A 26,802-nucleotide genomic window follows, 5' to 3' on the forward strand; every position below is an offset into this window, starting at 1 on the left:
TTCGAACCGCCCGATCTGGCTGTCGGCGGTTTGGCGACTTGTCCTGGCCCCGCTCTCTGTCTGGCTGCCGCCCGGCTCTGCGACACCCCTCTCCCCCTCACGCATCCGCCTGCAGCCCAGGCCACCGCCGCCGGAGCATCGCCTGTGTCGCTATGATGGCTTCGTCCGTGTCTTCAGGATTCATGGGCCCGTCCACCCAATCCTCGCGAAAATCCAAAGTCGCCTACTACTACCATTGTGCGTCGTCTTGCTCGTGCTGTCTCGCTGCCGCCTCACCGCCGTCTGCGCTGGAGGCTGCATTGGATCAGAGGACCGCTCTTCGTGCCGGCTTCGATGCCTCTCTCGATCGTATTTTCTGTGTCGGCTCGCATCGGGGGCTGCCCTGCTCTGGCCGGGCGCGTTTGCGGTATTCGCTCCATGGGCTGATCCCAACTGACGTGCCTTGCTGGTGCTTGCCCTGACCTGTTTCCTCCAGCGGACATTGGCAACTATCACTATGGCCCTATGCATCCGATGAAGGTATGTTCATCGACTCGTGCAACGTTGGGCATTGAGTCGTCTCATACTTCCCCTTGGGTGCCTCTCTGCTGTGTTCGATCGATACTCCGATAGTCCGACCCGTCTGACCCGAGCTTCCTTGCTGTGATCCATGCAGCCTCACCGTATCCGCATGGCCCACAATCTCATCATGAACTACAAGCTCTGGAATCACATGGAGATCCTTGTGAGTGGATCAACCTCTCCCCAGCGGAGGTGGCCCGGTTGTTGGCTGGCGGGGTGCCGGCGCTGATCACACCGCGACAGGACGGCACGTCTTGAAGTGCAGTGTCCGGTCGGATCCAGCGAATGTGGATGTTGGCTCGCGCGGCGGTCCATCATGCCATGCCATGCCATGCCATGCCATACCATTCCATATCATGCTAGCGTTAGAATAGAGGGTGGGGTTCTCGGTTTGGCTCTTGGCTGCCTGATCTGGGTGCCGCTTAGTTGCTCTGTCCGCTCACTCATCCAATTCTCGGCGCTGGCCAACTCTGTCTTCCTGATAGCGGCCCAAACCATGCAACAGTGACGCCATGAAGAAATTTCACTCGGACGAGTATATCGAATTCCTCGCCAGAGTGACCCCTGAGAGCATCGAGGACATGACCAAATATCAGCTGAAATGTGAGCTTGATCCGCCCTTGCTTGCCTTTGATCGCCCTTCCCGATCGCAGCTGGCGTTGTGGTTGCTATGCTCCTCCTCATCGACCATCCCCTGCTGATCTTCTTCTCATGCCAATCTCGCTTGCCGTATCTATCGAAACGCCGCTCCTCCGTGCAGTCAACGTCGGTGAAGACTGTCCCGTCTTTGATGGACTGTATGAGTTTTGCACTCTCTCGGCTGGCGGATCGATTGGTGAGTCACGGGTGCGTGGCATTTGGAGGTGCCTCGATCTACTCTGTGTGTCTTGCCATACGGCTATGGATCGGCTGCTTGATATTTCCTCCGCAGTCTGCCAGCCAGATCCTCCGATCGATTCATAGCCATAGCTCGGCTCACCACTACTCGGCGTTTGTCGACCAACTGTCGTTGATGATGAGCGGTGTAATGGACGATACCGCTTACACTGCAATCATCTCCGTTGATGCTGCACAAAGCCGCGGCCGAAAAGCTGAGCCGCGGAGAGGCCGAAATCTGCATCAACTGGGGTGGTGGGCTGCACCATGCCAAGAAGGCCGAGGCCTCTGGATTCTGCTACGTCAACGATATTGTCTTGGCCATCCTGGAGCTGCTAAAGTAGGCGTCGAGGGAACGGAGGCTCTGCTTGGCACATGCCGACGGCTGCTTCGCCCCCTCACTCGCTGCTGCAAAAGTCCAATCCTCGACTGACAAGATCGGGTCTGCACTTGGGCACCATTGGCAATGCCCTGCTCATTTCACCGATCCAACGCCTTGTTCAATGCCATCGATTGTAGATACCACCAGCGTGTGCTGTATATTGACATTGACGTTCACCACGGTGATGGTGTCGAGGAAGCCTTCTACACCACCGATCGAGTCATGACGGCCTCGTTCCACAAGTATGGCGAGTTCTTCCCGGGAACGGGCGATATCAACGATATTGGCCATGGCCAGGGCAAACACTATGCTGTCAACTTCCCGCTGCGTGAGGGCATTGACGATGAATCCTACAAGAGCGTCTTTCGACCGGTAAGTCCCAGAGGATCTGGCTCACGGCCTGGCCAAAGCTTCGGCCGGAACGGGTCATCGAGACCGCTCCGAAATACACGCGGAGCCGGCTGACGGCGATACATTTCATCGTCGCCGGGGCCACAGGTGATTCAGAAGATTATGGAGTGGTTCCGTCCAGGGGCCGTTGTCCTGCAATGCGGCGCCGACTCCTTGGCCGGCGACAAGCTTGGTAGCTTCAACCTCTCGATGCGCGGTATGGATACTGTGCGGGCGTTACTGTCGTCGCATTTGCCGCCCAGTCCGCCAATCAACGGCGCAGTGTTTCAATGCACTCTGATGCAACGCTTTCAGCCGCTGGAAGGCCGTGTGCGGAGTTACAAATGCATCGAGGGTGTAGTGTATTTGAGAATCGCTTGGTTGTTTTTTGGGATAGCGGCTGATCCTTGGTTGAACCGCCTCTGCAGGACACGCTCAAGCGGTCGAGTTCCTCAAGTCGTTTAACGTTCCTCTGTTGCTGCTCGGCGGCGGAGGGTACACAATTCGAAACGTCTGTCGCGCCTGGTGCTATGAGACGTCAATCGCCGTTGGCCAAAGCCTTCCCGATGGTACGCCGCGCTGCTGCGATTTGTTGAGGACGATCGCCTTGGGGTGACTTTCGGGGGGCAGACCAGTCAGTGCTCCGAACTAGCAAGATGCACACTGAAGGCTGGCGATGTGCCCGCGGACGGCCACGGTCTCACGAGCTGCATGTCTCATCCAACGCTGTGAATGTGCCCGCACTTGACATCTTATGGACGACGAACGCGATGCAGCCCTGCCGAACAACGACTATTTTGAGTACTTTGGTCCAGACTATCGACTGGACGTGCCCAGCAACAACATGGAAAACCTGAACACCCCAAAGTATCTGGAGCAGATGAAGATCAAGATCATCGAAAACTTGCGGCACGTCATCCACGCCCCGAGTGTGCAAATGCACCACGCTCCTAAGGGCCTGTACGAATCCGACGATGAGGACGAGGACGAAGACTCGGAAGATCTCAAGGATACGCGGATTACACGTACGTTAGCATCGAGGGGCTCTCGCTGGGCAGCAGCCTTGTGCTTGCCGTGGTGGCGGCCAATGCGTATTCTAGGCCCACAGTCAGCCACATGGATCTCATACTCGCTGTTCTTTCCGATGTCAACACTCTGCCGTTGTTCTTGCCGTACCACCAACTACCACCACACGGGTTGCATGTTTGGCAACAGAACGTATGTCGGACAAGCATCGAGTCCCCGATACAGAACTCTCGGATTCGGAGGATGAAGGCGATAACCGCCGCGACCAACGTAGCTACCGCGAGTCCCGCGAGCGAGAGATCAAGCGAGCACCACGCCGCGACCGCGAGAAGCAGCGATTTGAAGAGGAACGGAAGCGGTACCAGGAAATCGATCAAGTCCAACAGCAGCAAAAGGAGCTCGAGCGCAAGTACCTGGAACAGCTGTCCGAGTCGGGCAAGGGCAGACGGCGCGACACCCCTGTTGGCGGTAGCGGCACACCAGGCCCCGTCGGCAGCGACGCCAAGGCAGCAGCCATCCTGAGCGAGACGGCCCTCAAGGTCGAGTCTGGAACCAAGACGCTGGCTGAAGTAGCTTCCGAACTGCATGCAGGCAACGCTCGCGTGAGCAAAGACGTCAAGCTGGCAGAGGGTGCCCCCCAAGAGCAAGAAGCGGCCTCGTCGATGATGGATATGGACGAGCAGGGCTCGGATGTGCCCTATTCGCCCGCCAACGAGTCGGACCGGGCCTTCTTCCCCGAGGGCAAAGAGGGCAACGAGGGAACGCCCAGCGCCGTGGCACCAGTTACGGGCGAAGGCGAGGGCGACATGATGGACATGGACCAGGCATGAGCACGATCCTTGGCCCCGAGGTGCTCTTGCTCGGCGAGTGCGCAACACACAAGCGCTTGGAAGGGCCTGGAGGGAGCCGCCGGGGAGATATAGTCAATATACGATTGCCGATAGCAGAGTCCATCGCCGACGCAGTTGCCGCGATCGGCTGGAGGCAGGGCTCCCGTGTGGCAAGCACTGGCAGATGTGATCGAATGCCACGCACGACAGCAAGGGGTGCCATCGAATGCACAACGAATCTGATCCATCACAGCGGTCCTCCGTCCGAGACAAACAAGCACCGCCGGGGTGCAGTGCCCGCCCTTGGCGGCCGATTCCCGCCCTTCGCGTCCGGACGCGCGGGGGGATCGAGTTGCGGGTGCTCCGCCAGCCCAGCCATCGCAGTCCAACGACGCAAACGCAGCGGGGCAGTCGGTAGTGCGGTTGGCGGTGTAGTGGATGTGGCATATTCATGGATGGGTAACGAACAATGCACATCGCGGCCTTAGCTGATCTCCAGCAGTGACTTTGATAAAATAGAATCCGATAGAACCCGACCAAAAAGAAGTGGGATGCAGACCATGTCGATGGCTTGTGTGGGTTGCATCGGCTGTGTGGGCTGAATAGTGTCGATTGGCAGCCCGCACGATTGCGATGGGCTCCGAAAGCGATCCCGCTCTGCCCTGGCGCCGATGCGACTGCCAACTGAATCACCATTGCAGTCTGCGATGTAATTACCAATTCCGTCTGCGATGCAATCCACAACGGTGTCTGCGATTTAATTACCAATGCCGTCGACCGCCATTCCCGACCGCCCATGCGACTTGGTCTGCAGTTCCACCGCTGCCGCCAGAGCGCGGCCGGCGCGTCAGGGTCCTGCTTCCCTCCCCCCGGTCAAGTGCCTCGACGCCTTCCCTCCATCCCCATCGCCCGATCCCGCTGCATTTCATCGCATCCCATCCTGCTCCGACCTTCTCTGGCCTATTCTTGCTCTCTTCTGCCGACCCTCCCGATACTCCTGTACATCTCTACCGATTCGATCCGTGACGATCCCGTCTCACACCAGCTGATCCCGCTTCTGTCTCTCACGGCCTTACTCGCTTCGCCTCTGCTGGCACCGCACATTTCTAGCCTCGCTCGATTGATCGGCTTGGACCAGCTCATTTTGACCGTAAGCCCATGCTCTGTCCATCTAGCCTGTGTTTGTGATCTCCCTCGCGTCCCTGTCGCCCGCCGATCCTACGTTCGTCCATGTTCCGCCATTCGCACGCTCGCTGCCGGGTTTCGGTTGCAACGTCATGGCCGCTCCTTTGCTCCTTTGCACGGTCGCCTTGCCTCCGTCGTGGCTCTGGATTCTCTTTGCGCTCATCTGGATGCATCTGCATCTCAGCCGACTCTCAATCGCTCACTCTGTCCGTCCTGTCTCTTTGCCCATTCCACCAGAGTCTTGCCAGCCGCGAGCCAGAACCACTCTCAGCACCCTCGAGTGATACGCTCCTGTAAGTGCATGCTTCACACACTTAGCCGTTGGAGTGGTGCTCAAACTTGTTGCTCGTTGTCTTGTCCACTATCCGCTCTCCCTTCCCCACCGATCATGTTCGGTAGTATGGTTTCCGGATCCTTCTGGCTGATTCTCTGATAAAGATCTCCAATCAACACCGCCGTGTCCCCGGCTCCACGTCTTTCCCGCCTATTTCATCCTTGCGGCCCGTCGCTTGCTCCATGCCCATTCGCACACCTCCGATGCTGCTTTCCGCGTGCTCCATTTCGCAATTACATACCGACTGTTCACCGACTTGGCTCTGTGCTCCTTCACTTCATTTACTGCTCGTTCTTCCACCGATTGACTCACCCGACCATCAACTGCTGCTGCCTGCTCCATCTCCACAAGCCACCAGTGATTCGCGGCAGCATACTGCACATCCTCACGACCGTTCGTTCTCCTTGGCTGGACCGCCTTTCCTGCCACCTCGGCATTGCATCCCCCTTCTCACCTAGGCAGAGCCATCGGCCGATTTGTGCATTCCTCAGCCTTTAGTTTCCCACTCCTCTTGCTGCTACCTGCATCTATGCCCAAGTACCACAAAATCCCATCCGAGCTCAAGGCGCAGAACCGAACAGCCGAGGGGCTCGGTTCAAATTCAAAAAAGTCTTCAGATTCCTTGGCAAAGTCACCGTATCCTTTGAATCCCAGCACCCCAGCTCTCCGTGCCGCCTCCCATTCCCACTATCCAAAGACCCATCCACGAACGCCCGCCTCGCTCTCGGTCCCTGCGATGGTGCCCTCGAATATGGTCGTGCCCTCTCCGCCGCCTATCGATCCTGATCACCCGAACTTTCCCACAGCCCCCTATGCATGGAGTGGGCCCAATCCCCGCTTTGCTCCCTTCCCATCTGGTGTACCTTCGATCCCATCGGCATCACCTTTCCACATCTACCCTTGGCCTCCAGAAGGCGCTTCGCTGCAGTTAGCTCCTCCCTCATCGTCCTATGCGTACGGTGGGGTGTGTCCGCCCCAAGCCCCTGGTCAGCTTGCATCGTCAATGCCTTTGGTGGACCCATCGGCTACCCCGACGGCCACACAAGCTCCAATCGCATCCTCAGCTTCGGCGTCAGCCTTCCCCCATCTCTCGTACCTATACTCTGGCGCCCCTCCTATCTCCTCCGTTCCTGTATATATCTACTCAAAGAGTGCCCCCAACGGACCCGGTTCCCCAAATGGCCGCAATTCTCAAGGCAGCGTCAAAGGCTCTGCTTGCCCCAACGGCCCCAGTCAGGGTTACTCTGCCGCGCCCCCTCCGCCATCCTTTCAGCCCAATGTCGGAAACCAAAAAGCTCTTGGTGACGACCGCAACCTGCCATACACTTACTACATGCCCACGAATCATTGCTCCGGAAATGAGCCTCCGCTGGCTGGACCTGTGGACCCACCTTCCCATCCCGAATCGATCCACAAGCCCTTCTCGGACAACGTCACCGCGATCGCAGGTCCCCACTATCACCAACTCCATCCTCCGCAGCTCGCCGCCTCGATGATGCCCGGCATTTTTCCGCCTTTACATCAAGCGTACATGTACCGCTCGGTACCTCCGTCAGCCACAAGCACCTGCACTCAACCACAGCCACACGCACAGGGAGCTCTAGATGGTTCTAAACCCTCCAAGGTCATGGGAAACGCACATGGCCACTCAGCTGCAGATACAAGATTGGTCTCAGGCGAATCGGGCATCGATACCCATCGCCCCGCCGGATTGTACTTTCCAGCTCCTCAACGGCACCTGGACGATCTCGCCAACGACAAGAAGAACATGGCTCTGTCTCAGAAGCTCGGTATGTGAGAATGTCCGCACTGGCCCTCTGTGCATAGAATGGGCTTCCACGGATGTATCATGGAAATTGGCTGTAATTAGGTTCAACAAGTTCCGTGAGTCGTTTGCAGCACATGAGCAGGCTTCACCGCCAAACTGACCAACAAAACTTGCTAGTTGGCATGTCGAGCAACAAGACAATCCCGCCCTATGTCCAAGACGAGCCAGGCTCTGTCTTTCTGGCGATCTACAGCGGAGTGAGTACTATCGTCTATTGTGCACTGTGCGGCTCGTCCACACAATCCTGTGCGCCTCACTTGAGTGCACGACCGACCCCACCCATTGCAGCCTCATCAGGAATTGTAATCGGGGGGGGGGGAGGGACTGTCAAAGGCCCGTTTTGGAAATGCAACTTGAGACCGGTTCTCTGCCCGCTTTCGCAGCAGCTAAACAATTACGTCCATGCCTTCTCCCGTTGCATTTCATGCACGCCAGATCAAAGTATACGAGCTTCTCAAGGACTGCATCCCAGTTATGCGGCGCTGTGTAGACGATTTCATCAACGCCACGCAGGTTCTCAAGGCTGCGGGTCTGAACAAGTGTCAGCGGAACACTGTTATCCAAAAGGAAGTCCAGAAGCAAATCGTGCACGATAAAGTCCAAGGCGGATACAACAAGTTCCAGGGCACTTGGTATGACGATGCACAGCTCACTGCAGTTGCTTCTCCGGCTCTTCTGACTCCACTGGCTCCTCTGGCTCCTCTGGCTCTTGTTCTCTATGCTCCTAACATCCCGCAATGCAAGACTGGCGATTGCAGGTGATGCTGAGGAGCTAATCCATCTGATTCCGTGGCGGATTCCTTCTAGGATCCCACTTGATGTTGCACGAAAGCTGTCGCAAAAGTACAATGTGTATGAAGATCTCAAACCTTTGTTTGACTTTGATCCATCCGTCCAGAAGGCCACCCGACGACCGCCCGGAACGGCCCACCATGTGGCCGCGACCGCCTTTCTGGCAGCCATGTCTGCCCCCAAGACACCACTGGAAATGCACCACGACCCGCGAATGCAGATCAAGTCGTATGGCACCAAAGTAAAAGACCGGCCCTCCAAGACCGGATACGAGTTCGTGGCCCCGTTGGCGGCCGAGTTTCCGATTCCGGTCGAATTTTATCCCTTCTGGATCCCAATGGTCCGCGGAAATCCGTCTCGTGCTTCACCGACACCCTCCTCGCCAATCGCCTCGCCTACACTTCTGACTCTCCCGGAGCCCCAAGACGCCATTGGTGGTATGTGCACCTACAGTCCTGTCTCGCCCGAGCCATGCTTGACTGAAGTACGGCCCAGCGCCCTGAATGCTCTTCAGAAAGAGATCCTGTCGTCCATATTCCTTGAGGAGCCGGCAACCAAGATCATCAAACTCCTTCAGCTTTCCACATTGCCGAGTAGTATCGCCCACGCCGTGGATCTTGTCAAACGTCCAGACACCGACGTCGCTGTCGACATGGTGCTCGATCATAGTGGCAATACGGCACTGCACTGGGCTGCCGCTCTTGGACGGCAGAGCATCGTCGCTGCCCTGGTGGAGTGCGGTGCTAATGTTGCACTCAAGAATGAAAACGGCCAAACACCCCTGCTGAAGGCCACATCCATGGAGAGCTGCTACGAAGCACAGGCATTTGGAGGCGTTTTGTATTGGCTGTCGGACTCGCTTTGGGTAAAGGACGACGAAGGCAACACCGTCGTCCACTACGTCGTTCGAGACAGCCTGCAGCCGCGCCGCCGGGCCGTGGGTGCATACTATCTCACGATGCTCTACGAGTATTTCCGCGAGCGCGACCAAGCACAGGCCCAGTGGTCGCTCTTCAATGAAAAGAACCACCGACAAGAGAGCCCCTTGCACGTCGCTGTTCAATCGGGCCATATCAAGATCATCAAGATGCTTCTGGCAATGCGGGCGAACCGGGAGAGTCTTGACGCCGACGGTCGCCTCCCTGAAGATCATGCGCACCTCCGAACATGTGCCTCTGGAATTTTCAAGGTCTTTTCCGAGGATGAAGATTGGGAGCAGTGGTCATGGGCCCTGTGGTCAAATGGGTCGTCGCTATGCGATCAGTTCGACCACGACCCATTTCAAGAGGAGGAAGAGGACCAGCTCCAGAATGCTGCTTTGTTTGAGCCAAGGCCAAGGATCACCGACCGTGAGAGCGAGTCCGATAACACCAGCGACCAAGTCGCTCCGCATGAAGCTGAGGCCACTGTCGATGACGAGATGGAATATGCCGAGCCCGCAGCCTGTATTTCGTGTGCTGGTGTTGGCGAGGGGCGCTCTTTGGCTTCCCGAGGACTCGAAACGCTGTGCTGGGCCGCTGGCCTTGCAGGGGTTTCGGACGCAATCGACAGGGAGCAGGCCGATCGCTGTACTCTGGAAAACAACACCCGCTCACTCCCCGCCAGCTTCTACAGCCTGCTCGAAGCGGTGAAGGCATCCGACTCCCCATCGCCAGCATCGAGTATAGATCAACTCGCCACGGTGGCTCTCCAGCACGCTGGCGGATTGGCCTTTGCTGCAAGCGCCCAGCCGGCATAGCCAGGGACATTACTGGTCAATCCAATAAAAAACGGGACACCCGTGATTTTGGCGATTGATCAAATATTCTGTTACCCAATACAATCGCGCGCTGGCCATGACCATTCTGTGTTTTGAATCAAGGACGCCATGTGTTCGATGGAGACATGCTGGACAAACAGCTGTACTTCAGCCTGACCCGGCGACGGCGATTCAAGCGACTGGATCTCCACAGCAAGCGACAGCGCACCGCCCACGAGATGTGCAAGCAAGTCATCGACCAGGCACCACCGGAGACCGAGGTGGTGATTGCCTTTGGGAATGCATCGTGGAAACAGGAGAAGGGATACACATCCAGTCCCAGGAGACTCAGGTTTGCCAAGTACTTTGAGCAGTTCCACAACCACCAGAGACGACCACCAGACCGATCCGTCTCCAAGATCCATGTGTGCTCGGTGAACGAGTTCAACACATCCCAGGTGTGCTCACATTGTCGGGAAGCCAAGTGACTCGAGTCACCCGAGTATCTTGATGTCGAGAAACCACACTTTGTCCGGAGCTGTGCAAGCTGTCATACGCTGTGGGATCGAGACATCAATGCCTTACGGAACATGATCTCGGTATGCCAGTCGATCATCGCCACAGAAGATCGGCCGGGTGTATTCAAGACCATGCTTCCCAAACCAACCAAAACCACTCGATTGCCAACGAAGACAGGAGTGCAATGCCATGGCCTACCCGCTGGGGCCTACAGTCAGTCAGCGGGGTTCAGATATCTGAAGCCAGGAAGGGAAAGTGTCCCGTTTATTTCTGGATAGACTGTACTGGTCAGCATTTAGGAATGGCCACGGAAAGAGCTATATTCAGTGTTGGATGCAGGGAGTATCAGGATCCATCGAGAAGACCGGAGCCGTCTATAGGCTTCGTTTAACAGCATAGACGTGCTTGGCGTCGGAAGTGATGATGTATTCGTGGTCTGCTGTCGAGACTATCAACAGTGTCAATGATCGAGATTTTGCGTTAATACTGGCCCGAGCCGTGTGTTGGGAGTATCAACCGGATTCAAATGCAGTGCAGGCTGATGAGGTGCCGAGCAGCCCCGCACAAATATCCAATGTGGTGTCGCCTCTGTGCCAGAACCGAGACAGTGCATAACAGCACTCAGAGATGGCGAGGAAAGCGACTGCTGCCGTCGGTGTACAATGCGCTCTCGTGCAAGGGAGCGAGCAAGTAAACGAGTGCTTTCAGTCAATCCGGTGCCGATGCAGCGTGGACAGTGTCTATGCAGGGGGCATCAATTTTCACCTATGATTCTCTTGGCGTGCTCCTTCTCATTGGACAGCTTGGTGATCTTCTTGGCATCACTGAAAATCCCAGCCAAATAGGCGATGGACTCGGTGTCGTTGCGGAAATCACCGACAACCTATTGTTCAAATTGTTCATGGAGTCGTCCCCCCCCCGCCAGATATTGGCAATAGGACATGAGATATGGTATGTATCGAGGGGTTCACCAAAGGCGAATCAAACGATGAATGCATCAGACGACGGCCATACAACTCTTGAGCCCATGCCTCGGATGATCGACTGAGACACGAATGGCCACTAACCTCAAGAACCTTGCCATCACGCAGATCCCAGAGCACTGCCCCAAGCGACAGCGGCACGGATGCCATCACATGAGCGAGGAGGTTGGTGCTGTTTTCGCGGAGATGGTTCTGAGAATCGAGGATCGTTGAAGAATAGTAAGCCGAGCGAGGATCAGCAAGGGCTAGGATGCAATCACATAAACGGCACCCATTCCAGTCCGATTTCGAAGACAGCTGCCCGTGGTCGTGGGTGTCCTTGGCTTCGGGTTGTTGGAGCGGCATCCGACCAACAAGGCCACCGTGCTCATATTGTGCCGGGCTGTTGGTCAAATCCAGGACCGGCTGGCGGCAGCTTGAGGTACGCTGTGTCGCTGCTGGTATCTGCCGGGTCTTGCTCAAGCCGATTCGATGAGGTTGCCTTGCCATACAGGCAATCTCCTGGCGAGTGCAGCGGCGCCTTCGCCCAAACGCACCTCGGTGGACATGGCTGGGTGGCTCGGCTCGCTGCTTGGATCGTCTGGTGGCTCAGTCCCGCCTGGTTGCTTGGCGGGCCTGCTGTGTCTGATGGAAGATAGAGGACAGGAGCTGATCCGCCCTGCAACCGAGTTGCGTCCGCCATCTGCGGCCTCGCTGGCGGCGTTCTCGGCGAGGACATGCCAGTCATGTGACGCGCGTGGCCGCACTCATCCCGGCTTGGGGCTGTCTCGATATCGAACCCGGCTGGGGCAACCGCCTCTGATCACCTCTGATCACCTCTGATCACCTCTTATCGCCTCTCGTTGCCGCGCTGCCCGACATGTCCTCTGCCACCACATCAGACGATCAAATCAAGAAGGTAGGCGGCGGCTCCCCGAGTGCGTCCAGAGCAAAGGCGAGGGCAGGAGGCCACTCGATTTCCATCGGGTTCCGATGCCGTATCCATCTATCTATCCATGCACCCATCCGGAGCGTCCAGGATACGGATCGAGACGCCCATTTGGGATATTTGCCCAGAGCTGAAATGCACAACGCCCTGTCCGCTTGCGCCTCGGATCTGCCGGCCATGGATGATAGGCATTCCTCGAGACCCAGTCCAAGATCAGCGACTACACCCGCCAGCTCAATGCCGTCAAGACCCAGCTCTCGCTGAAGGATCGGGAGGGCCGTCTCTGCGATCTGACTCATAAGGAGCTGGCGAGCCTGCCCAAGGATACGGGTGCTTATCGAGCTGTTGGACGGATGTAAGTATCGTATACTCGAGCCCTGCTCTGCGGCAGTCTCTGCGGCAGTGAATCCGAACAGAAGGGATCTCATCGAACTTGGGCTGGGATGCGAATGAAGTACGACTATTGACCAGAGGCCACGCTCCTCCAAACGGCCTCTGTGCCGGTGAATCCTCCCCTTGTCTGCTGCTGCCATAGGTTCTTCAAGGCGGATCTGAGCGTCCTGGCAGATGAGCTCAAAGTCCAGAGCACCGAGGCCGCCAGGGAGGCCAAGGCTCTTGAGCGGGCCTCGAAAAAGATCGAAGGCTCCATTATCGATGCCCAGGACAACTTGAAAGAGCTGCTGAAGAAGCGGCAGGAGCTCTGAGCCTACCCAGAGGCTTCCTTCTGTCGGCTAGCCTGCCAGTCGGTGCGTGCTTGGGCCAATGAATGGAATATATTCTTCAGCCGTTGGGGTCGCTGCACGCTGGCGTCGTCAAGTTAGATTCGACTTGGTTTGTCCCTCGAAGGTCACAACGGCCACGGCATAGTCGCCGTCGTGCGATATAGATAGATGAGCCGCCGAAACGTTGGCGGCCAACTTGCACTGGGCGTCTAGCAGCAAGCAAGGCCGTCGACCGTCCTTTGCGATGGTGACTTCATGCCATGCGAGGCGGTACCGGGGGCTCAAGGCCTTGTAGGCAGCTTCCTTTGCAGTCCATCTTTGAGGCCATAGTTGGTTGCAACGGTACAAGACAAGCAGTGAGCACGACTCCATGGCAGGAGAATGCAGCGTACGGATTCGAAAGTCACAGACACAAATCGGATCAGAGATCTGCTCTCCCCAGGGGCAAGAAATATTCGTATTCACCTCGTTGCCAAGAAATAAAAAATGGAGCGCTGCTCTGGGGGAATCAACTGCAGGTCGCAGAACTGGACGCCCAACAGAGCTGTCCGTGTTTCTTCCTGATATGTTGCCGCAAAGGCCTGGTGCTCTGACGACGAGAGAATATATTTCGCCAGGCGCTCGGGAGACTTGCGGTTCAACAGCGCGGCGAAGCGAGGCAGGTGCAAGAGATCGACCCCGACCCCAATGATGTGGCTCATCGTGGGGAGGAGAGCGGATGCGGGATGTATTGACGGATACCAGCGAGGACGCTGACGGCGCGATCGAGGCCAAGGGCTGCCCCGGTCGTTCCGAAATCTTCATGGGGTGTTCATTGAATCCCAACGCGTTGCAAGCGTTGTCGTTACGATTCTTGAAGACCAGCGAACGAAGCCGCCCAGGCGGGCTATTCGTTGCCATCGCAGGATGGGCCATAGTCATCAAGATAGTGTTTGCACAGGCCTTACGGCATGACTGGACTGATCTTGAGCGATACGAGGACGGAGCAGGATGGGGCGATCGCACTTTGGACACACCGATGGAGATGCTGTATTCAGGACCCAGAAAAAAATGGCCCATGTCCTCGAACAGGGTGTCCTGTTTCATTTGGCGAGTGCTGCAAACCCAAGGAAGAAAGTCGGAATCGAAAACGTAAAAGCTAGACAAAGTAGAGTGGGCGCATACAAAGGGGCGACTGCGTTGGCTGCCACAGTCTGGGTAAAGGCAATGCTTGCTAAACAGGGGGGAGGCATGAGGTTCCTATGAACAGCGAGCACCGAAAGCAAAAGGGTAGGCAATCAAAACATAAACATTCCAAATCAAATACATAAACAGCAGAAATACAGAGAATCTAGATTCTAGGACATGCCGTCGACTGGCATCACTTGCGGGATACATGAGCCCAATCCTTTGAAAGGCAGAGGCCGCTACGCAGATGTATGTACATATAAGACAACGAAGGCATCGGCTTGCAGTTCATTTTCTTCTCCCATTCGGAGCCTTCTTTCACCTTCCAGAGAGTGTACAGTCGTGGTGACAATCAGCGGTTATCCTCGTTGGGCTTGGGCTGGCGCCGTTGATTTATGAGCATGCCCACAGCTTGACAACCTGGTCAACCGAGGCGGTGGCGACCACAGGACTGTTCTTGTTAAAGTCGATGGATGTCACAAAGTGGGTATGGGCCTCGAACGACTTGGCACAGCGGCCAAATTTGAGGTCCCAAACCCTCAAGGTCTTGTCATCCGAAATACTCAGGAGGAATTTGCCGGTAGGATGCATGCTGAGACCCCGGACCCAGTTGTCATGGCCCACCTGGAAGGATCAATCACATCGGTCGCGTGAGACGATGTGGTTCACAAGATGGCTCACGAATCCGGCAGCTCGCTCTTATAGGGGTAGCCGACTTCCCCTGTTGCACCATAGACCCTTCGAGCTGTATAAGCACCCGCGAACAGAGCGATCCGGCCGCCCTTTCAACAAATCGCAGAAGGTGCACCCAGAAGCAGACAAAGATGAGTGGGGAAGGGTGTTGCATTACCAGTGTGTGCAGACATTGTCCAGTGGCGACATCCCAAATTTTGATGGATTTGTCGCGCGAGCCGGTGATCACGTACTGACCAGGCACGGCCTGCTCGTCTTTGCTCTTCGAGACCTGAAGTTCGCCGCGCGATTAGATGAGTATAGCGCCCAACATGGCGAGTTGTATGTGCGTGAGGAAACACTGCTGGCCAAAGGCCCTGCACGTCTCTTAGCAAGCATATGATTGCTACTTACATCGGCGGCACCGACGAGCTCGCGAATGTACGGATACGCAGTAGTGGGCACAAACAGAACACATTCAACGACATGCTCGTGGCCACGGAGCTCGATTTTGGTTTCGCCAGTGGCAAAATCCCAGACACGGGCGGTCTGTTGCCGTGAAGGCATGTCAAGTCATGAAAGAGAGTCAGAGGGCATGTATATGCAGGCCACGGAAAGACTAAGGGAGTGGGCGCGGCACTAGGTTTTGGACGCAGTCGAGCCGTCCAGCCGTCCAGCCGTCGGCTCGGCGAGCAACAAATGATACGGGACTGGCATGCATTGCGAAGGTGAACGCACCTGGTCATTTGCACAAGTAGCAATCAAGCGACCATCTTCGCTCGAGACGACCGAGCGGACCCAGTCCTCGTGGCCCGTCAGGGTACGCGTGCAATAGCTGGTGCATTTGCGGGAATTGGGAGGGCACGTTGGGCGATGCAAACATGACGGACAGCGGACCAGGAAAAAAAGTAAGTGAGGCGTCTGCGGTATGCTGATATGCCGAGCTGTCGATATGCGGATATGACGAATGGGCCCAAAGTCAAGTACAAAGAGTGGGGCAATCCATGCCCTAGCGAGTCCACCCGGATACGAACCCCGAGGAGGTTTCCCAGAATTTGATGGTCTTGTCACGCGACGCCGAGATGATAAAGTCACCGGACGGCGAGAATATGACCGACGAGACACTGTGGTCGTGGCCGTAGAGCGTTTTAATGCACTGGTAGTCGTTCGCGATGTCCCAGATCTTGATAGAAAGATCGGCTGAGCAGGAAGCTGGAGGGCACAGTCAGGCAAGGGAGCCAAGGCATAGTGGATTAGCAGACAAGATCGAGTGAACGAGATTGCAGGGAGCGAGATTGCAGGGAGCGAGATTGCAGGGAACGAGATTGCAAGGGTCGACAGTGGAATCGGCCGAGATGCGGAGGGACAGTCTGGCAAGCCGACAGCAGCATGCCAGACTCGTCCACACGATGCCCTGTAGGGCGAATTCGGCAGAGTGACTTGTCGATATGCGACTGTCAGTGTAGCGCAGTTCTTACCCAAAAGATGGCCCTTGGCATCGAACGCCAGATCCTGGACAGCCTTCGTGTGGCCCTTGAGAGTTCTCTCAAAGTCGCCGGTCTCACTGTCCCAGATTTTGATGGTCGTGTCTTCAGAGGCAGTGGCCAGGACGGAGAAAACGGGGTGGAAAAGCACCTTTGTAACTGGGTTGCGGTGGCCAGTCAGGGCATGCTTCTCCGGTGGGCGAGGAATGGCATCAACCGAGCCATTGGCCTTTCGCACAGGCGAGTTGTCGAGCTCCTCTTGCATTTGGGACATCTTGGTCTCCAGATCCATGATCTGCCATACACGAGAGCGTCAGCGGATACACGATGGGACAACAATTGTGCGCAAGCTGCCTGGTGACATGCTCGCCTGGCCTCGGTATGGTGCGGTTTCGTTAACCGGCCTATGCAACAGCACAATCCACACCAACAGACCGAGAAAGTCCAGCCCATGCTGTCCAATTCAAAGACAAGCGAAATATGCCTGTGTTCTCCGACACTTCTGGGCGCGAGAGACACTCGATCACAGAAACACAGAGCCCCAGCACCATGCAGCAATGACGCATAAAAACAGCAGCAACCAGTCGCCACCACATCTTGGTGCCAGTAATGCAGGAGCCAGGAATACATGGCACCCAATCCAACAGAAACTCCGGAGACGGCGGCGAGACCCAGGAACAGAAAGGGCGATAGGCAGGACCAAGTGGGGGGCTGACAGAAACCTCACCTTCTTTTGGAGGCGGATGACCGAGGTCCACTTCTTTTCAAGCAAGCCCGAGTACTTTTGCTTGCCATCGGAAACGTAGTCGTCGAGACCAGCCTCTACCTTGAGAGCCTCAGCGGCACTGTCGAGACCATTTGAAACAAGATAGTCCAAGATGGAGAGACGGAGTTCGGCTTGCTGTCGGGAGCCCATGTGGGTGGTTGCTACAGGGAGAGACGCGGAGGGGGGGGAAATCGAGGGCCGAATTGGGAAATAAGGCGTAGAGAAGCGGTGTGGGCTTGCGAGTTGCAGGGAGCCGCAGGGTAGGGATATCTCGAGCAAGCGGGGATTTGACCAGACACAAGCGCTGCAGGAGGACGCTCGATGGGAGAAGGGGATGGAGGCGAAAACGATGAGCGATGGAGACGGAGGCGAAAGCGATGGACAGCGAGGCGATCGGCGCTCTCGCCCACGCCGAGAGCCGGTCTCGTCTCGGCCTCGTCTCGGTCGCGATTCCTTATTTGGCGAGCCAGGGCCGGGGCCAGCCAGCCGGGGCCAGACGGAGACAGCGGGCGGGAGCGACTGAGGGCGCAAACGCAGCCGACGGCGCTGTTGCTGGCTCGGCCCGGTGGCAAGCGAGCAGCGTTAGTACATGAGTGCGATAACGGCGCAGGTGCATCGATCTGACGACAGGCAACGGCGCTAGCGGGGGGGGGAGGGGCTGCTATGGCCGACCAGGCCTGTTGCCAGACCACAGACACAAAGCCATCTCGCCACATGCCAAACCACATGTCTCAGACGTCCACACCCACACCCACATCCACACCCACATTGCGCATCCCGCTCTCATCCCGCTCGTATCCTGCTCTCATCCTGCTCTCGTTTCGCCCACACTTCCCTTGCATTTCGCTCGTCTCTGCTCTGTCGCCCACCGCCGGCGCGTTGCATGGCTGCTCCCATTCGCCCTTCCCGATTCGGGCCTGTCACACGCTGTGTCACGCCAGCCCGTGTTCGCGCAGCGCGCACTTTCCTTTCCGGTCGGCTGCTGTTTCGCCCAACGCGCACGCTGCCCACGGACGGCGATTGGCGCGGCCAGCATGTCCAGGGCCCATGCATCCCAGAGCCAGGGGGCTGGGGCATGTCCATCGGTGCCGCGTCAGCAGCTGGATCAGCAATCAACGCCCGCATATGGGCCGAGGTCAAGGGGAGCGGAGTTCACTCTCGAGTTCGAGAGGCAAGTATGTGTGGCTTGTGTGGGATGTGCCGGATGTGTGAACCAGACGACTTCGAGCGCCTGTATCATCCCCTCGCCAAGGTCTTTGCCCTGTGTACCCCTCCTTCATCCCAGGTATGACTACTTGCTCTGACTGCAGTGACTGCATCTGCAGTGGCTCGCTGGTCCTGTCGTGCCCACTCACTCCATGCATCTTCCTCGCACTTGGTCGGGTGTGTAATATGAACCGACTACGCCGTGTTTTTGTCCGAATGAGACGGTGTGTCCCATTTCATTTCGGAAAAGCTATGTTATTTGCTGGCATCCTGAGCATCGTGATACAGACACTGTTTGTCGCGGCTAGCGTCGCTCGGACACTTGCAGCCTCTCAACTCAGTCCTCTCTGGCGGTTAGAAGCGCCGCTTGGCTTTGGTTGCTGGGTTCTTCAGGGCATCGTTGGCTCCAAACCCAGTCGCAAACGATCCTCCAAGACCTCCTGCTCCAGTGCCGATGGTGAGAGCCGCATGGGCGGCAGCCCCAGCCCCAGCCGTGGGTTTGGTGTTGCTGGCGGCCACTTTGAGCAGGTCGGTATAGTGCTGGGATGCTAAGCGAGACACCGGCAAATCCGAGGCGTTAGAAATCTCTGGCGATCTTGTATGAGCTTTCTCATAACACGGAATGTCGTGACATTGGCATCCTCCGACTCTCATGCCACGCCGCCTGGCGCAGGAGCATGGCATATCCCCTCCGCGCCTGCGCCGATTATCCGTGGCTGTTCACCAACCTTGGCCATCGAGCTCGGACGAGCTGTCGGAGAAAGGATTGCGGTCGTCACCGTAGTACTTCTTTCGGAACTGCACATACTCGGCCTGCTGCTGTAATACGAGCTCGTGTGTGTTTGCGACCTTGCCAGCGAGCATCAGCAAGCTCTCGTTTTGGTAGCGCATGATGTCTCCCAGAACTTGTGGACTGTAGTGCGTCTGCTGTGACACGGACTGCAGATGTCGCTCCAGGTTCTATCCGATGGTTGAATGCATCAGCACAGATCCGATGCAGGGCAAGTATTACGACGCTGTGACTTACCTCGATTGTTTGTCGATTTTGCTCCAGACGTTCCTCCAAGGATGATGCAAAGTCCATAAAATATCTGAGACGTTCCTGGTTAGATCGGGCAAAGAGTGGACAAATCGCAGGAGCAACCGAGCTAATGCCGATTGCCACCGCAGTAATTGCCGGTCTGTCTGCGACAGGCGGGCGGCGTGTCTTGCTTGGGGGGCCGTGCACACATGTGTCGTCTGGTTACCTGGTCCCGAAATTGCGGGTATATTTGCTGGGGTTGGGATTGCTGAGACGCTCCGTGATACGTATTGCCATATCGGCATTTTTGAGCTCTCCGTCAATCTGCTTTCTCAGGTCTGAGATGATGTAGGAGTCTTGGTCCAGCGTGTTCTTGACTCCATCGAGTTTCTGGCGACCGTGCGAGTGCCAGTCGGGATCGAGATGCGCAATGGTCAGTTGCGATACCGCACGCATGAATGCATCTCGGCGACAGCTGTGTGATTGCCGGTTTCAAGACGTTGATCCGACGCCAATATGAATGACCCACTGGCGTGTCAGGGGCATACCTGTCGGAGTTCCGTCACCAACTTTGAAATCTCCATGATGTTGTCGGCGGCTCCATTGACCGACAGCGTGTCCGCGATGTGGATTTGGTCTTGTATCTGCTTTCTGTAAATGGACATTGTTTGGATGAACAGTCAGTCAAGACAGCGCCAGCTAGGTTCTGCCACATGAGCTCCGATGGTCTCATTCGCCTTTTCAGCAGCTCGGGCAGCCTTCTAAGAGAAAACCCAACATACTCGATATTGTCGAGGATTGTTCGGACATTTTCCGGCAGAGATGAGTAGTTTGATGATTTGCTGATTGCGCTTGGAGCCCTGTTGAATCATGAGCCAACCCGGGTTTCTGTAGTGAGTAGAGAGTCCGCGACGCTTCCGCATGGCAGCCACTGTACATTCAAAACGTGTGTCCCTCCGCTGGCTAATCTTTGCTCGGGTTGGAAGCACGATTTTGCTTACGTTACTACCGATGCCGAGCCAAGAGCCGCACCACTGTTCAGGGCCGATGTAGCCGCTGGAGCGGCGCTGAACAACCCGGTGACAGGCGCTGACGCCGCTACTGCTGGAGTGCTTCCAAATAGGCCTGCACTTGCGGCCGAAGCAGGTGCTGAGGTGGCCGCGGCAGCAAACAGCCCGCCTCCTGTAGCAGGGGCAACACCAAAAGGTGTCGATCCAGTAGCGGTGGCCCCTGGCGCACCAAACAGGCCAGATTGCGGAGCCGCTGTGGGTGGAGTTGTTGAAAACAGGCTAGAGCCCCCAAATGCCGCAGCGGGTGCGGATGTTGCTGGTGTGGCCGATGCGCCAAAGAGTCCGGCGGTCGGCGCGACTGCAGCAGTGGATCCAAAGATCGATGACGATGCTGCCCCTGATGTTGGATTGGCAGCTGCCGGGCCGCCAAAAAGTGATCCAGTTGACGTCGGCTGTCCAAAAGGTTGGGCAGGAGCGGCGCCAAATAAAGACCCTGAGGCCGGCGCCGGCTGTCCAAATGGCTGCATGGTTGGGATCGGATTGGGGCGAATAGGATCGGATTGGGGCGAATGGGATCGGATTGGGGCGAATGGGATGGGATGAGATCAGATCAGATCAGATCAGATCACGACGCCTGTGCAATCGAGCCGATGTTCGATTCGGTGCGTCAGGGAGCGAGCAGCAGCGCCAGGCGACAGGCGAATGGGGGGCTCGACTGAATTGGATCGGGCCGAGTCGGATATCGGGACGTGGACAGAACTGCAGCCGGGCTGATCTGCGGCGGAGACCGAGACCGGAAAGCGAGTTGTCCTTGGGGCCAAAGAAAAACAGACGGAACCCGGGGCGGCTGACGAGGGCGTGCGAGAGTCGGGCGAGAGTCGGGCGAGAGTCGGGCGAGAGCGAGGCTGTCCCACCGGCTCCCTCTCATCCGCCTGTCTGCATGTCGGGGCGAATCGGCTGCTCTTTCGATTGTCCAAGACGCAGTACCAGACGCCTGGCCGCCATCCAACTCGCAGTACGATGCTTCATTCCTCCGGAAACAAAAAGGCCAAGCCGACCGGGACAGCCTCGGGCGCTGCCAGCGGCAGGACTCGGCAACAGCCCTCGCTAGCCTCTGTGCGTTCGTCCTTTCGTCAACAGCGTCTCGGGCAGGATGGAGCCCAGGGGCTCGATTCCTCTCTTGGTTTGAAAAAGGTAGTTCCATGGAGCCAGTTGAGCGATGGGCTGCTCTGAAGAATGACAGCAGCACGATCGTCTTACACTCTGCTCCGATCCACATTCACCAGATTATCCAGGCCTCCCGAAGCACCGGTGCGAGCTTGCTTCTGTCATCCCATGAGCCGTGGGCTCGGCGATGCAGTGTTCGAAATCAAGCGAGGCCTTCATGTCGGGTGCAAGGTCGCTGCAATAGCCGGCTGTCTGATTATATGGTGCGCAACTCCTCCAGGTCGTCTCAATCTCTCGAACCAGTCCCTCACCTCGATTCCCGAGCAGGTTTTTTCCCGGGATGGCTCCGAGGACCATAAGCCCGTCGTCGACTACTCATTCGACAGCCCCTCTTCGGATCCCTCATGGTGGGAGGTACGCGAGCACCTCATTTTTCAAAGAAAAAATCACTCTGCGCTAGCAATCACCTTGCTCGGCTTCAACGCTCGCTGCTGTGAGAGAGGCTCACGGTGGCGGTGACTTTGCTGACGCATCGATCATCAGGAAGTCGAAATGACTCGGCTTATCATTGCCGACAACGAAATCAACGCAATCGATCCCAGGATTGAATCCCTTGGAGCCCTGACTCTCTTCGATGTAGGATACAAGCGGGCGAAGCGTCATGAGTAGAGCTGTGGATGCCCATATAGATCGACCCGGTGCAGCTCAAGAGCATAACTCCAAGCACCTTCTTTCCCATGATAGGCACGCAACAATAGGCTCTCCTGTCTGCCCGCCGAAATGGCTCAGCTCACTCAGCTGGTGATCGTCAATCTGGCCAACAATGCCTTGAGCGAGTTTCCTTCTTGTCTGCTCGGGGCTCCCTTGCAGGACCTTTCCCTACTCGGCAATCAGATCAAGACCCTTCCGGATTCGATTGGCCAGCTTGTGCATCTCACCAACTTGGATCTCTCCCGCAACCGAATCGGCAAGCTCCCAGCCTCTGTCTCCGCCCTCATCAACCTCACCAAGCTCAACCTCTCGGAGAATGCCCTCGAATCGCTCGATGGAGTTCAGTTCTCTGGAATGAAGCTGCTCTCCGATCTCGATCTTCACGACAACAACCTTGTGTCGTTTACAGATGGATCGACATCCCTGCCCTCGCTCGCGCGTCTCGATATCAGCGACAACAAAATTTCGCACTTCTCCGAGCAAGCGCCCATGGATCTGCCGCAGCTTCGCGAGCTCTACCTTTGTAACAATAGAATGCACTCTGTGGGCCTGCTGCTTCGCACGTGTCTGTTCCTTGAGACCTTGGATCTTCGCGACAATGCCCTCACCGAAGTGCCAGCAGACGTCCTTGCCATGATGAATCTCAAACGCTTGGATTTCAGTAATAACTCAATTTCCAAGCTCCCGCCAGAGCTGGGTCTCCTCTCCAACCTGAACACCTTGGGCTTTTCCGGAAATCCCCTCAAAGGCGTTCCCACGGGTGGTACCAAGGCTATATTGGCGGTGGGTACAAAGTTGACTCTGCCTATATGGGGGGCCTCCAGATGCGGATATGATAGCATCTGCTCGTCCGCCATAGAGTCGAGCCCGTCTCTTTGCCAGACTTACAGCTCCTTGAACGTGCCGCCGATTATGCCCCTCCAAATTCCACGAGCGCCGGTCTTGTCGAACACGCTGACAGCAGCAACGGTTTTGCTGACTTTTGCATGTGCTTCTATCTTTCTCGATCATAAAGTTACTCAAGGGAAGAATAACCGGTAAGTATTTGAGCTGGACAGCAGCCGTCTCCAGGAGCGGCCCATAGATGAGCGCCACTTCACAGCATCTCAAAGGCGAGCCGAGGACCTGAGTCTGCAATACCATCGAGACGATGCTCTTTGCGTAGTATATATTGACATTGCACTCCCGATCCGTTGTCCGTTTTTTTTTTTCTTTCCAAAGCTGCCCCAGCGCAGGAGATGGCCTCGAGCGGTGCAGCAGACGAAGGAGCTTCGCTCGATGAGACCACGCGCAGTCGCCACCCATCAACCCAGAACCCAACCAACAAGTCGCTTGACTTTTCTTCCCGTCGATTGGAGAATCTGCCGCAGTCGCACATCGAGGATCTCTCTTTCCTCCCCGCCAATGTGATTCTCAGCCACAACTTGTTTTCCAGTGTCCCCGAGTCTTTGTCGATAGTTGCGGCGACGATGACGACTCTTGTGATAACCCATTGCAAGATCACGACCTTGCCTGTGACCCGATTCCCTCTGCTGAAGGTTTGTACATATCATATTAACTTCAATGCGCCTCGGTGCGACGGAATTATGTCCTGCGCCCATATTTTGATCTCACCAGCCAAGCTGTGCCTTGGTCGGTTGGTTGGTTGGTTGGTTGGTTGACTGGTTGACTGATTTGCGCCACTCATTGAATATCTCGTTTTTCGATCCGACCACGTCGACAAGGACTTGAATCTATCGAACAACTTCATTACTGATATCGGCACCCTCTCGTCAAGCACCCTTCCCTCTCTGATTGAGCTCAATCTGAACAACAATCGCATCCGCCAACTGCCGCAGCACCCCATTGATCTTCCGCTCCTCACCACGCTTCTGCTCTCGGGCAACGCCATCGAGTCTATCCATGTGTCTGCTCTCACGGCAGCACCTTTGCTTCAAGTTCTTGACTTGAGCAACAACAGCATTTCCAGCGTCCCTCCCGAGCTTGGATTGGTTCGCAGTCTCAAGCGACTTGTTCTGGACGGCAACACCTTTAAGGTTCCCCGTCGGGCCATCCTTGACAAAGGTGAGCACGGTTGGCTCGATCGAATAGCCCTCGGCCAAGACCACGGATTCCCTTTGGACTTGTGTACACGTCCCCAGCAATCAAGAGCCTATCATGGTTTGCCTCCCACGTTGCATGATATATCTAACAAGGCTCCACACCCCTCCCTTAGGCACCGACGCCATCATGACTTACCTGCGGGACCGCATTCCCAATTGATCTGCTTCGATGAATCGCGCTCCCGATGTCCCAACTTCATTATGTCACTCCTTCCCAAACTACATGCGGTCCAATAAAAACGGGACAGCCCGGATTTTGGTCGTTGAACAATGATGCCTTTGAATGATGACTAGATATGCTTGTATTCAGGCTCCAGAATAGCATTGTCACCATTGACCATAGCCACACGTTATGTATCACCAGGCGAGTGTGTGGCTGTTCCGTTAGGCAACAGTGTCGACCCAGACTCTCCAAGGACCACCACAAGTTGTCTGGCTGGGACCACCGGGACAAGGAGTCGAGCACTGGCTACTGCTCACAACTGTGCCAAAGGTTCCTTGGCCATCGCCTCCAGCGCCGCCTGGGGTAGCCAGACTGTTGCCGCAGTAGCACTCTCCTCCATACTCAACACCGTAGTACCTGGGAAGCAGCGGTGACGTCAGTTAGCGACTTGTATCAAAGACTGGACCAGTGCCGCACACGCGGAGCATATCCGCGGAGGGCGAATATCAATACTCACTTGTACTGCGAGCACAGACTCTTGCAGGTAGCAAGGGTCATGGATCCATAGTCGACAGAGGCCTAGGGAGGTTGCAGTATTAGATCGACACACGAGCCGACATGGGAAGGTTGATGAGCATTCCATGAAAGAGCCATGCAATGTAGGACAAAGCTGCTCGAGGTTTGGATACTTACTTTGTAGTTCAACACGCGCTGAGAGTTATCGACATAGCAGCCAGTAATTGACGGAGTAACAGTGTCTATCCAGACTCTCCATGGACCGCCGCAGGTCGTCTGGCTGGGACCACCGGGACAAGGAGTCGAGCACTGGCTGCTGCTCACAACTGTGCCAAAGGTTCCTTGGCCATCGCCTCCAGCGCCGCCTGGGGTGGCCAGACTGTTGCCGCAGTAGCACTCTCCTCCATACTCAACACCGTAGTACCTGGGAAGCAGCGGCGATGCCAGTTAGCGAGTTGTATCAAAGACTGGACCAGTGCCGCACACGCGGAGCATATCCGCGGAGGGCGGATATCAATACTCACTTGTACTGCGAGCACAGACTCTTGCAGGTGGCAAGGGTCATGGATCCATAGTCGACAGAGGCCTAGGGAGGTTGCAGTATTAGATCGACACACGAGCCGACATGGGAAGGTTGATGAGCATTCCATGAAAGAGCCATGCAATGTAGGACAAAGCTGCTCGAGGTTTGGATACTTACTTTGTAGTTCAACACGCGCTGAGAGTTATCGACATAGCAGCCAGTAATTGACGGAGTAACAGTGTCTATCCAGACTCTCCATGGACCGCCGCAGGTCGTCTGGCTGGGACCACCGGGACAAGGAGTCGAGCACTGGCTACTGCTCACAACTGTGCCAAAGGTTCCTTGGCCATCGCCTCCAGCGCCGCCTGGGGTGGCCAGACTGTTGCCGCAGTAGCACTCTCCTCCATACTCAACACCGTAGTACCTGGGAAGCAGCGGCGATGCCAGTTAGCGAATTGTATCGAGGGCTGGACCAGTGCCGCACACGCGGAGCATATCCGCGGAGGGCAGACACGTCGATACTCACTTGTACTGCGAGCACAGACTCTTGCAGGTGGCAAGGGTCATCGAACTGTAGTTGATCGATACCTGCAATCAAAGTGGTTAGAAACATAAGCTAATGGACGATTGGATAAGCTCATTTGCTCTTCTAACCTGGTTGGACAGGACACGGTTGGAGTTATCAACGTAGCATCCAGTGGCTGAAGTAGGAGTGGCGCTGGGAGTTGTTGCAGTTGTCGTGGTAGTTGGGGCAGTTGAAGAAACGGAATCGACCCAGACTCTCCAAGGACCACCACAAGTTGTCTGGCTGGGACCACCGGGACAAGGAGTCGAGCACTGGCTACTGCTCACAACTGTGCCAAAGGTTCCTTGGCCATCGCCTCCAGCGCCGCCTGGGGTGGCCAGGCTGTTGCCGCAGTAGCACTCTCCTCCATACTCAACACCGTAGTACCTGGGAAGCAGCGGCGACGTCAGTTAGCGAGTTGCATCAAAGACTGGACCAGTGCCGCACACGCGGAGCATATCCGCGGAGGGCGGATATCAATACTCACTTGTACTGCGAGCACAGACTCTTGCAGGTGGCAAGGGTCATGGATCCATAGTCGACAGAGGCCTAGGGAGGTTGCAGTATTAGATCGACACACGAGCCGACATGGGAAGGTTGATGAGCATTCCATGAAAGAGCCATGCAATGTAGGA

The 26,802-nt window shown here is 56.3% G+C and overlaps 8 protein-coding genes across 8 annotated transcripts; 4 read left to right on the top strand and 4 right to left on the bottom strand.

The window, feature by feature from the left end:
* Nucleotides 1–69: 69 nt before the first annotated feature.
* Nucleotides 70–4,263, top strand: BJ171DRAFT_486111 (histone deacetylase 1-like protein). The gene is made up of 11 exons (XM_053109191.1): nucleotides 70–237; nucleotides 476–519; nucleotides 656–724; nucleotides 1,047–1,164; nucleotides 1,322–1,396; nucleotides 1,639–1,777; nucleotides 1,957–2,191; nucleotides 2,318–2,426; nucleotides 2,638–2,778; nucleotides 2,986–3,234; nucleotides 3,425–4,263. The coding sequence occupies exons 1-11, from the start codon at nucleotides 153–155 to the stop codon at nucleotides 4,063–4,065; spliced, it is 1,905 nt and encodes a 634-aa protein (XP_052971393.1). The 5' UTR covers nucleotides 70–152; the 3' UTR covers nucleotides 4,066–4,263.
* Nucleotides 4,264–7,449: 3,186 nt separating this feature from the next.
* On the top strand, nucleotides 7,450–10,008 carry BJ171DRAFT_113144 (uncharacterized protein). The gene is made up of 3 exons (XM_053105478.1): nucleotides 7,450–7,609; nucleotides 7,848–8,044; nucleotides 8,220–10,008. The coding sequence occupies exons 1-3, from the start codon at nucleotides 7,487–7,489 to the stop codon at nucleotides 9,940–9,942; spliced, it is 2,043 nt and encodes a 680-aa protein (XP_052971394.1). The 5' UTR covers nucleotides 7,450–7,486; the 3' UTR covers nucleotides 9,943–10,008.
* A 2,295-nt stretch (nucleotides 10,009–12,303) lies between these two features.
* BJ171DRAFT_470979 (Prefoldin) lies at nucleotides 12,304–13,076 on the top strand (the record flags this gene model as incomplete). Its single annotated transcript, XM_053108588.1, has 3 exons — nucleotides 12,304–12,342; nucleotides 12,561–12,727; nucleotides 12,908–13,076. The coding sequence occupies 3 exons, from the start codon at nucleotides 12,304–12,306 to the stop codon at nucleotides 13,074–13,076; spliced, it is 375 nt and encodes a 124-aa protein (XP_052971395.1).
* Nucleotides 13,077–13,184: 108 nt separating this feature from the next.
* Nucleotides 13,185–13,795, bottom strand: BJ171DRAFT_470980 (4'-phosphopantetheinyl transferase superfamily; the record flags this gene model as incomplete). The annotated part of the gene is made up of 2 exons (XM_053108589.1): nucleotides 13,185–13,410; nucleotides 13,560–13,795. 2 exons carry the CDS (start codon nucleotides 13,793–13,795, stop codon nucleotides 13,185–13,187), a joined length of 462 nt encoding a protein of 153 aa, XP_052971396.1.
* Nucleotides 13,796–14,417: 622 nt separating this feature from the next.
* Nucleotides 14,418–17,672, bottom strand: BJ171DRAFT_113175 (putative platelet-activating factor acetylhydrolase ib alpha subunit; the record flags this gene model as incomplete). Its single annotated transcript, XM_053105479.1, has 7 exons — nucleotides 14,418–14,885; nucleotides 15,112–15,225; nucleotides 15,348–15,482; nucleotides 15,672–15,768; nucleotides 15,968–16,145; nucleotides 16,412–16,712; nucleotides 17,145–17,672. Coding segments are annotated over 7 exons (1,584 nt in total), but the record flags the coding sequence as incomplete, so codon positions are not given.
* A 905-nt stretch (nucleotides 17,673–18,577) lies between these two features.
* BJ171DRAFT_486128 (uncharacterized protein) lies at nucleotides 18,578–21,200 on the bottom strand. The gene is made up of 8 exons (XM_053109192.1): nucleotides 21,017–21,200; nucleotides 20,412–20,996; nucleotides 20,193–20,270; nucleotides 19,959–20,061; nucleotides 19,637–19,800; nucleotides 19,417–19,480; nucleotides 19,118–19,349; nucleotides 18,578–18,937 (listed from the first exon to the last, which is right to left on the bottom strand). Exons 2-8 carry the CDS (start codon nucleotides 20,945–20,947, stop codon nucleotides 18,744–18,746), a joined length of 1,371 nt encoding a protein of 456 aa, XP_052971398.1. The 5' UTR covers nucleotides 20,948–20,996; nucleotides 21,017–21,200; the 3' UTR covers nucleotides 18,578–18,743.
* A 176-nt stretch (nucleotides 21,201–21,376) lies between these two features.
* Nucleotides 21,377–24,677, top strand: BJ171DRAFT_486129 (uncharacterized protein). Its single transcript, XM_053109193.1, has 9 exons — nucleotides 21,377–21,614; nucleotides 21,707–21,731; nucleotides 21,868–22,001; nucleotides 22,131–22,223; nucleotides 22,332–23,081; nucleotides 23,314–23,335; nucleotides 23,520–23,836; nucleotides 24,023–24,362; nucleotides 24,514–24,677. The coding sequence occupies exons 1-9, from the start codon at nucleotides 21,441–21,443 to the stop codon at nucleotides 24,558–24,560; spliced, it is 1,902 nt and encodes a 633-aa protein (XP_052971399.1). The 5' UTR covers nucleotides 21,377–21,440; the 3' UTR covers nucleotides 24,561–24,677.
* On the bottom strand, nucleotides 24,514–26,739 carry BJ171DRAFT_113233 (uncharacterized protein). The gene is made up of 4 exons (XM_053105480.1): nucleotides 26,655–26,739; nucleotides 25,780–26,026; nucleotides 25,604–25,665; nucleotides 24,514–24,980 (listed from the first exon to the last, which is right to left on the bottom strand). Exons 1-4 carry the CDS (start codon nucleotides 26,693–26,695, stop codon nucleotides 24,785–24,787), a joined length of 546 nt encoding a protein of 181 aa, XP_052971400.1. The 5' UTR covers nucleotides 26,696–26,739; the 3' UTR covers nucleotides 24,514–24,784.
* Nucleotides 26,740–26,802: the final 63 nt, after the last annotated feature.

The sequence above is a fragment of the Polychytrium aggregatum genome, assembly GCF_025602895.1.
Source record: "Polychytrium aggregatum strain JEL109 chromosome Unknown BJ171scaffold_2, whole genome shotgun sequence".
Classification (NCBI taxonomy): Eukaryota; Fungi; Chytridiomycota; class Chytridiomycetes; order Polychytriales; genus Polychytrium; species Polychytrium aggregatum.